Here is a 10,367-nt window from a genome sequence, read left to right as displayed (position 1 = left end):
CACAAATGTTACTAACCAAAAAAAATAACAGGAAGGTTGATACTTATAATAGAAAATGAACATTACTCCAGTATGTTAGGTGTGCAGTTAGTATAATGACTGCAAATCTGCGATGTGGATTATACATTTTGGCAAACCGATATATACCTCGAATTGTAAGGATTGTATAATAAAATGGGCAGAGACCTAAACAAAAGGCATTACCTGAAACAATGTGCTTGCATTTAGATATTGTTGAAAACTTCTTTGTAAACAACATTGGTAGTTGTAGACTTTAACTTATCGTGTTCATCGTATACCAAAATTTGTATCCCTTGTTTTGTTGTGACCCTAGATATTGCAACATATATTTGCCCATGAGTGAATACGTCTCGTGGCAAGTAAAGTCCCACTGTATCTAGAGACTATCCTTGAGACTTGTTGATCGTCATTGCATACGATACAACTATTGGAAATTGACGCCGTTTAAGTTTGAAAGGCCACGGGGATTGTGAAGGTGACATATCCATTCGAGGGATGTACACCAAGTTACCATAACCTTTTCCGACCATTACCCTTGCTTCGATGACATGGTTGGCCATCTTAGTTATCATTACCCGGGTGCCATTACACAAACCCTCAGATTGATCGATGTTCCGCATAAGCATAACCGGTGTTCCAACCTTCAATTTAATGTGATGGTTAGGTAATCCCGAAGTGCTCAGGGAGCTGAGAAACTCGGGTATTAGGATATCAACTACGTTGGTGTCATGGATCTCGGACTTATCAACCGTATTTGAGCTGTAATAATCTTTGATCTCCCCTAACACAAAAACAAAAAAGGTCTGTTAGTGAATTTAATTAATATAGTAGAGACTTAGAAGTCAGGGGAAGAGTATTACAACCTGGCATCAAATCAAGAACATGATTGTTAATTTGATCAACAACTTCTAATGTAGAAGCGAGTATGGCGCGACTTTTGAGGTAGTCATTCGACTGGTAATTTTTTTTAAAATCCGGGTACGTATTGTTGACAATGGCAACAACAGGGTCGTCATAATCTGTAATTAACAGTTCCGGTGGCAATTCAATGTCAGCAAATCCATCATTTGGCTCAGATAGTTTCCCTTCACCTATCTTCAATAGCCATTTTGAAAATTCTGCAATTTCTTTCTTTTCATGATCATTTGGCCCGCTCTGAAGGCGCATATTTTGCGTTAAGGTTAACACTTGTACATCACGCCATATATAAGAGGCATTAATGGCTGCGTGTACGATATCTGAACGACTCCCTCTGGGCACAACAGGCAAAATCTGTCTAAAATCACCGCCGAAGACAACTACCTTCCCACCAAAGACGTCCTTTGAATTACCATACGTACGCATTACATCCTTCAAAGTTCGATCGAGTGCTTCGAATGCATGTTTGTGTGCCATGGTTGCTTCATCCCATATAATAAGCTTTGTCTGCCTTAGAAGTTCTGCAACATCATCATCGTACTCGATTTTGCACGTAGAGTTATCCATTGTTGGAACGGGTATCTTGAATTTAGAGTGTGCAGTTCTACCTCCGGGCAATAACAGCGAAGCAATTCCACTCGTTGCCACGGTTAAACATATATCATGTTTTGACCTCAAAGCACTTGCAAGTGTTCGCCACATATACGTTTTACCGGTTCCCCCGTAGCCATGTAGGAAGAAGACACCACCTTTCTGAGCACGGACAGACGACATAATTGTGTCAAAGATTGTCCTTTGTTCATCTAAACAAAGGCAAGAAGATTAGATGGTATGCAATGAAATTATGGCATTCTATAATTTAAAGAATAATCACATGCAGCAACCTGTCAGAGCATTGAAAAGTCTTGTGTATTCCGAAGTCATTGCAGAAACATCATAACTTCGTTCATCGTATATCAATCGGTTGCCCAATTGTTGTAGAACATACCCGTCCGGATATGGAATCGGTTTAAAATCCTTGAGACTGCGTCGATTAGCTTGAAGGAGTTTTTCAATCTCAGTTAAAGTCAAATTCATTAACTGCTCTTCAGTGAGAATAAATTCTGAGCAGATTGAATTAAGAAGCAAAGTTAGTGCAGAAATGAATAAGACTGAACACAACATTGGATCAAATTCAATGAATGGTATAAGTTGCTGACAGATGCATGCTTTTTATATATAAACATGGCAGCTTGAAACAGAGCACATTTATGTATAATTACATATGATGCTTATGATGCCTGGTGTACTACCAGGTTAGATTTTTTATTATTATGCATACAATGTAAAAATTAGGTTATTATTAGATATATACACACACACACACACACACACACATATATATATATATATATATATATATATATATATATATATATATATATATATATATATATATATATATATATATATACAACCTGTATTATGAGCCAAGAGTCTCTGTTCATGCAGCAGACCATCAGATAATAGCTTCCATGATTCGCTCCAGACATGACCAGGCCTATTAACACCGCTGGACAAAAGCATGACTACAAAAAGTTTGCGGAGAAAATGACCGGAACCCCACTCACTCGCTTCCTTTATTGCCCCAATGTATTCTCTATCGTCTTCGAGGAAGCCCATTGCAAAGCAGGCATCCCTAAAAGTATCGAATTGAGTGTCACCAACTTTGCGAATTTGTTCGTACGATGATGGTCCCTTCACTACAGTCAACATCATTCGCAAATAAAATAGTTCTCCAGTGCTGGGTGGAACCCATATCAAACGGCTAATTGTGAAGCCCTTCTTGCGAGGTTTCCATGTTCTGGTTCTCTTTTCATAAACAAATTTAGAGACAAATTGTCCATAGGTCAGGTCGCGTGCATCTTCGTATTTCATGTTAGCAGCCAACCAAGTAGTGAACATTGATTCTGTGACACTTGCCTTTTCTAAGATGTTTTCCATTCTAGCGTGATCAGGGTAGTAAACAGCTTTTTCACCTACTAAGTGATAAAACATACGTTCCACGGCGGGTTTCCTACCATGAATATTGTAAGAGTAAATTCTCCAACACGCTTCACTTGGGGAGACATACCTACAATCTAGATATTGTTTAATCTCATCAACAGGCTCTTTGTCACTTCCTGATGTGGAGTTTGAAGATGAAATCGTTGCTGTTATTCGATCAAATCCTTTGTGTATGTACTTAAAAAGATATTTGATAGATGTAATTTGGTTACACCATTCCATGTTAATATGTGCGCGGTACTTCAAAAGAAATCTTGTATTGTAAGGAACAACATGACGGTTGTCTAAATCGACACCATTCTTATTTATAACATGGGAATTAGATCTTCTCCTATATAGGGGATAACCATCTAAATCAACAACGGTTTGCTCTTGGTACTTTTTTGGGAAGTATTTAGAGCATTTTCTATTCTTCATGCACTGAGACTTCATGCGCGATGGACCACAAGGTCCGTGCATCATGTGCGCTGAGACCAAGTCGTATAAAACCGGATGAACAGCAGGGTCAGGAATCTCGGCAGAAATGATTTTATCAATGTCAGACGGTGTTGGATATTTGCTTTGAGGACTTAAAAAAACCAAAATGTGAGCGTGCGACAACCCTCTTTTCTGGAATTCAATCGTGTACATAACTGCGACATAATTCAGAAGGTAATAATTGTTAAACATAATTATTAAACATTGTGAAAATTTATAGATGGAAGTTCAAGCAGGAATACTTACATGCGATTACCTTGCCGAGGACTTGGCGTTTGGTTATATCAGTCATTAGCTCGTCGAATTTAATTTTGAAAACTTTGGTAACCAAATCCGGTCTATCATGAGCCTTCAATGAAGTGCCAGCGAGTGCACGTGTTATCTCCGGCCATGCAGGATTGCAAGTAAAAGTAACGAATAAATCTGGGAAACCTAATTTGCTTGAAATGGCCATACCATCGAAATAAAGTTGATCCATGTATCTTTTGCTGCCGACAAAAGTTGATGGCAAAACGACACGTTTTCCCCTCTTAGACGCTGTATTTGATTGGTTACCGCGAGTTTTATCCTGTAATTGGTTATATTTCCCAACTCTTAGTTTGGACTGATTACTCCTCAGCCAATTGAGTCGTTCTGACTCCATCATTGCAAACCCATCCACTAAAAACTGCTGAAATAGCCTTCTTGAATGAAGTAATGTCTTTGCCTCTGAACGACGCTCCTGTAATCGGAATGATAGCCAATCTTTGATGGATTGACGATTTTTTCTGGTAACCTCTTCTTCATGCTCATATCTGTGAAGAATATCTTTCCTGTATCCATCCTCGCCATAAACAAATATTAGAGGATATTGGTAAGCCAAATAAGCCGGATGAAACTCATCAATTTTCTGCAAGTGTCCATCACGAGCGTGAAGGATAATGTCTCTTGGGGTGTTAGGATCGATATCGCCAACAATAAGAGCAGCAACCTCTGAGACAGTTGGTGTGTTGTAAACACGTCCATCTTCGTGTCTATCGCTGATTAGGCGTAGCTTCAAGTCCAAGAAAGCGTTAGCATTCAACAGATCTCTCGCCATCCGAAAAGCCTTTGCATGTGGATTGCATTCGTCTAACATAACTTTCAGAGTCGAGACAATATCCCTCTTGATAATCGGGCTGTCGCTGCATGTAAATTTCAACAAAGGAATGTTAGTGCGGTGATACAGTGGAAATTAAAGCAATGATCATATATGCATAAGTATAAATACCCGAAACACTTCAGCCGGTTATCAACTTCATTGTTTGTGTCATAAATATATAGTTGCGCATATTGCGGTCTTCCATCTTCCGGGATTAATGTACCTATTCTATGACAGGTCTAACCGTGCAGTCTTAAAGTCGGCGGCCCTCCTCCATCCGCAACAGTATTGTCAAATTTCATTCCAGGTGAAGTGAAGGAAAACATAGCATTGTAAGTTCGAATGTTGGTTTGGTAGTTTTTACTGTCTGCACGGCTTCCATTATGTAGAAGATGTTGAAGCGCCCGCGGAGGATCGTTCAACAGCGGAAGAACAACTTTTCCACTTCTGCAGCACCGTGTGAACTTTGGAACAGTGGTATGCCTTGTATTGCCTATGCGTTCTTGGTACCACATAGATGCGTGACATGAAGGACATTCCCAAGCTCGATCTCCTACATCAGAGTATTCTAGATTGTCGAACATCATTACGATCAAATGCATAATTAGTCAAAATATTACAAAGAAACTAATAATTGATTGGTAGGCACACATACCTTCGAGATGAGAATCAACTGAAGGTTCATTATCAACCTCTTCATCAGCATCAGAACCACTACAGATGTTCAAATCATCTTGAGAATCAGAATTTGCATCATCTGAATAATGAGCTGTTGGGGTCAAATTGGAAGGCGTGGCATGATTGTTAGTAGGTGCTTTAGAAGTAGATGCCTGGTCAGTGTTGCAAATAGGTGGAACAGTTTGGTTGAAGCTGGCAAGTAAGTTATTTCCAGAATTCCAATGTAACCTGGGTTTTTTATGAGATATAGGTTGAGGTGCATGTCTCTGGGACGGGGCTGTGTGCATGAAGTTAGATAGATTACATGTAAGCGGTAAACGCAAATCGGAAGACGGCGTTTGAATACTTGTTAAAACAGATTCTCCGGTCAGGCAAATATTTTCCTTGTCTACATTATTAGGTGTAGTCCTCTTGTTGGACAATGTTATTCTCCTCTTCTTTCTGGCCATTGACGCGTGCACGGAATTTTCCAAGCCGTGATTGCTACTGGTCAGAGGGGTTCCGTATGAGTGATTTTTTCCCGAAGATAAGTTTGGAATAACATCATCCACATAATGCAAGTTTGGAATCGTACTACTGCTCGGATGCACCGGGATGATAGGACATTGAGTGTGTACACCATGGCGTGAGCGCCTCCTTGACGATAATATTAGTCTTCTCCTACGTCTGGCAACATAATAATGATCAACGTTGTTTGTTGTAGAATCGGACTCCATGGTTGACAGGAACCGGTTTAGCAGACAGGAGGGAATGTGGTAATAGTTTATGTAGAAGGTTGTATCAAACTAAAATGCACATATTAAGTAGATGAATGGGTTCAAAAAGCACATGGTGTACCAACTCCAACAGTTCATAATAGGTGTTGGGAGACAATAATCTGTAAATAGCTAAAGTGATATTGTTTGGAGAAATATCCCCAAAAATAGAGGGTAAGTTTGAAAATTTGATGTTTTCCCGCTAGTTGAAATAAGTTTTGAAAAGAGTGGTTGTTTGAAATTTTGAAAGTTTAAATATATAATATAAAAACAGGTCCTTGTATAAATAAAGTTGTACACTCAATCTGTAAGTGCTAATATAACATCCAGTTATAAACAAGCAATGGTTATAACTTTTTATTGGGAAATGGGAGGGGTGTAAAGTATGCTGTTACCCGCAGTGTTGATGATTGAGATTTGGTTCAGCCTACATGATGTGCAGTCGGGCTACTGTAGGTACCTAGGTGGTTCATCATCATAGAAATAAGAAGGCTGGGTTGCGTGGCATATGTATTTGGATTGGAAAACAAAAAAGTGTTGGATTAAGAAAAGTTTTTCTTTTTTGTTTACTCTCAAGCATGTTTCCCATATGTTGTATATTGTCTATATTGGTTGAGCTATTATTCTATAGATACCACTCTGGTTGGACTTAAAAAAACTAAATAAATAGCACATTTGGTGGACAGGCCCGCAGGTAAATTTTGTAGAAAAATATAAACAGAGATATAGAACTGTTAGTTTATTAGTTTGTAGGAACATGCATGGGGTGGGTAGCAACCACACTTGATTGCATGCAGGCTCTAAACATAGAAATCATGTTGCTGAAACCACTAAGAAAAGTATGGTTGATAGTCTGTCAACGACATGAGTAATTTCTTTTATAATTGTTTTGAAAACATGCTGATACAACATGCCTAATACAGACACACAAAAAAATTGATAATCTTTAGCTATTTAAATATGGTCTGGAAGAAAACTTAATATATATAAGCAGGATTGTCATGTTGTAGTGGTGAACAATGATCCTAAAGTACATGTCAAAAGATGGATCCAAAATATTACAAAGCAAAATGGCAAAGACAGAAAAAGATGAAAACTCTTGAAATATCCTTGAAATGTTCTTCAATTATTCTTCTCCAGTTTGATGATTTTTTTGAGTTTTGTTGATGACAGCTCTCCGTCACACATCCCAGCAACGGTGGTTGATTCGCTTGAGCCATCACCAATATGCCTTTTTGCAGTGGGTGTGACCGGATCAGGATTGTGCTTGGATGTAATTTCTACATCCTGTAATCACAAAATCGCAAGTGTTATTTTCAGTTACCTCGATGTTCGAATGATAAACACATATTCAGTTATTCGATGAATACCGTAATAATTTCACACTCTTCTGCAGCATCAGTTTTTGCTTCATCGACGCTCTCTTTAATCTACATTAAAGGTATGGCATTTTTTTGGGTCAGATATGCAAACAAATTCTAAAGCGCAATACGTAGACGGCGTAATAAAATTATTACGAAGGCATGGTGATACCTGCTCTACTAACGGTGTTACGGAGGGTTGAGAAGTGGACACCTTCTGTCAATAACATATTAGATATCAGCAAGATTGTGGGAATTGTAAATCAAAGAACCCGTGCGATAAGTTGGCAACGCAATACCTGTGTATGTTCCCACGGAGCCTTTAATTGTTCGACGAAGAGTTTATCTTGAAGGAGCATAACAACGGAGCAAGAGTCCCAGCTTGGCTGCCATTTAACTCTAAAAGCCATCTCCAAGTTAAGCATCTTATCAAGAGCTAATGGGAAGTCCAGAGGATCAGTGATTCCAGCCTTTGCAACAAAAATTTATCGTTGGTCAAACATGAAGGATAGAAAAACACTTAGAAAGGGGGGGATTGAATAAGTGTGACTTTAAATCTTGGACGATAAAAATAAATTGCACAATTATTTTTATCCTGGTTCGCTGTTAACGAAGCTACTCCAGTCCACCCCCGCAGAGATGATTTACCTCAACTGAGGATTTAATCCACTAATCGCACGGATTACAATGGTTTTCCACTTAGTCCGCAACTAAGTCTTCCAGAGTCTTCTGATCACACACTGATCACTCCAGGAACAACTGCTTAGTTCACTCCTAAGACTTTTCTAGAGTCTACTGATCAACACGATCACTCTAGGCTTAGTTCACTCCTAAGACTTCCCTAGAGTATTCTGATCAACACGATCACTCTAGTTACAAACTGCTCAGCCAACTGCTAAGACTTCCTAGAGTATACTGATCACACGATCACTCTAGTTCTTTACAACTTAATGTAATTCTAAGAGTATTACAAATGCTTCTTAAAAGCGATAATCACAACTGTGATATTTCTCTTAACGTTTAAGCTTAATCTCACTAAGATATTACAACAGCAATGTAGTGAGCTTTGATGAAGATGAAGATTCTGAGTTTAGATTTGAACAGCGTTTCAGCAAGTTTGATATAAGTTGTTTTGGTGCAGAATCGTTAACCTTGCTTCTCATCAGAACTTCATATTTATAGGCGTTGAGAAGATGACCGTTGAATGCATTTAATGCTTTGCGTGTTCCGTACAGCATCGCATTTAATGTTATACGCTTTTGTCAACTACCTCGAGCCTTGTTCACGCTGTGTCTACTGACGTGGCCTTTAGTAGCTTTAACGTTCCTTTTGTCAGTCAGCGTAGTCTGCCACGTGTACTTCCTTCTGATCTGATGTTTGTGAATACGACGTTTGAATATCATCAGAGTCAAAACAGCTTGGTGCATAGCATCTTCTGATCTTCTGACCTTGAAGTGCTTCTGAGCGTGATACCATCTTCTGATCTTCAGTGCTTCTGATCTCATGTTCTTCTGATGCTTCCATAGACCCATGTTCTGATTCTGCTTCGACCATCTTCTGATGTCTTGCCAGACCATGTTCTGATGTTGCATACTGAACCATTTGAGACACATCTTCTGAGCGCTGAATTATGCGTACTCTTTATATATATTTCCTGAAAGGGAAATTGCATTGGATTAGAGTACCATATTATCTTAAGCAAAATTCATATTATTGTTATCATCAAAACTAAGATAATTGATAAGAACAAATCTTGTTCTAACAATCTCCCCCTTTTTGATGATGACAAAAACATATATAAATGATATGAATTTGCGATCAGAAAGAGTAGACGGCAAAAGACAAATTACACAGTTATAGCATAAGCATATGAATATGTCTCCCCCTGAGATTAACAATCTCCCCCTGAGATAAATAATCTCCCCCTGAAATAAATACTCGAAGAACTTTGATAAAAGACTTCCCTGATTATTTCGGTAGAGACGATCATATAAGCTTCTGCCTTCAGAGAATTCATAGCTTCTGACTTCTGCTTCCATTGGACAGCTTCAGAACTTGAATTTCTTTAGATCCTTAGAACACTCACAGCTTCTGATTCCTGCTTCCATCGTGGACAACTTCAGAACTTGAATTTCTTTGATCTTCAGAACATTCACAGCTTCTAACTTCTGCTTCCATTCAGGACAGCTTCAGAACTTGAATTTCTTTGATCTTCAGAACATTCACAGCTTCTGATTTCTGCTTCCATTCAGGACAGCTTCAGAACTTGAATTTTCTGGATCTTTTAGAACATTCACATCTTCTGATTTCTGCTTCCCTCGGATAGCTTCAGAACTTTGAATGTCTACCAACATCACTTCATGCTAGATTTGTATCAGAACATTGTTGAATGTACCAGAGCATCATTAGAGCATCTCTACATCCTGAAATGTTACAGAACAAAAACTAAACGACAAAAGTCAGCATGAACGAGTTAGAACATAAAATGTATGTTTGAACACATTATATGTATCAGAGCCATATAGGCTGATATAATGTATCAGAGCAAATAATGTATCAGAGCCATAACATTATATGTATCATAGCAAATAGAATTTTGTCAGAACAGGATAGACAATGATATTCAAATTCTATTATCAGTGCTTCTGATTCATTCTTCTTTCTTGCTTCTGATCTCTGAAGCTTGACAGCACTCAGCTTGCTTCAGTTTCCAAGAGCTTATTCCTTTTACAGAATAACGCTTCTTATGGTTTTGCTTCTAGTGTTTGCTTCTGAAGATTCACTTCACTTCTCTGTACCTGCAAAACACTTAAACCATATAGAACTTGCAGTTCTTGTTAGTGAATGTGTGGGAGCCTTTACCCAGCAACTGATAGATTTAATCAAATCATTTATCATTTATCTTCTCCCCCTTTTTGTCATAACATCAAAAAGAATATTTCAAAAGATTCAGATGCAAAAGACAAAAGAAAACATTTACTGGAATGTAAA

General features: G+C 38.4%; 3 protein-coding genes across 3 annotated transcripts; all 3 read right to left on the bottom strand.

Annotated features, from left to right (window-relative positions):
- Window positions 1–404: 404 nt before the first annotated feature.
- LOC131637240 (uncharacterized) lies at window positions 405–1,713 on the bottom strand. Its single transcript, XM_058907822.1, has 2 exons — window positions 885–1,713; window positions 405–802 (listed from the first exon to the last, which is right to left on the bottom strand). The coding sequence occupies exons 1-2, from the start codon at window positions 1,711–1,713 to the stop codon at window positions 405–407; spliced, it is 1,227 nt and encodes a 408-aa protein (XP_058763805.1).
- A 96-nt stretch (window positions 1,714–1,809) lies between these two features.
- LOC131637238 (uncharacterized) lies at window positions 1,810–4,540 on the bottom strand. Its single transcript, XM_058907821.1, has 3 exons — window positions 3,709–4,540; window positions 2,397–3,617; window positions 1,810–2,090 (listed from the first exon to the last, which is right to left on the bottom strand). Exons 1-3 carry the CDS (start codon window positions 4,538–4,540, stop codon window positions 1,810–1,812), a joined length of 2,334 nt encoding a protein of 777 aa, XP_058763804.1.
- Window positions 4,541–4,821: 281 nt separating this feature from the next.
- LOC131637237 (uncharacterized) lies at window positions 4,822–5,976 on the bottom strand. Its single transcript, XM_058907820.1, has 2 exons — window positions 5,238–5,976; window positions 4,822–5,150 (listed from the first exon to the last, which is right to left on the bottom strand). The coding sequence occupies exons 1-2, from the start codon at window positions 5,974–5,976 to the stop codon at window positions 4,822–4,824; spliced, it is 1,068 nt and encodes a 355-aa protein (XP_058763803.1).
- Window positions 5,977–10,367: the final 4,391 nt, after the last annotated feature.

This window comes from Vicia villosa, unplaced genomic scaffold (genome assembly GCF_029867415.1).
Source record: "Vicia villosa cultivar HV-30 ecotype Madison, WI unplaced genomic scaffold, Vvil1.0 ctg.001953F_1_1, whole genome shotgun sequence".
Classification (NCBI taxonomy): domain Eukaryota; kingdom Viridiplantae; phylum Streptophyta; class Magnoliopsida; order Fabales; family Fabaceae; genus Vicia; species Vicia villosa.
The sequence above is the reverse complement of the archived record's forward strand: the minus strand, read 5'-3'. Positions and strand labels throughout refer to the sequence as shown.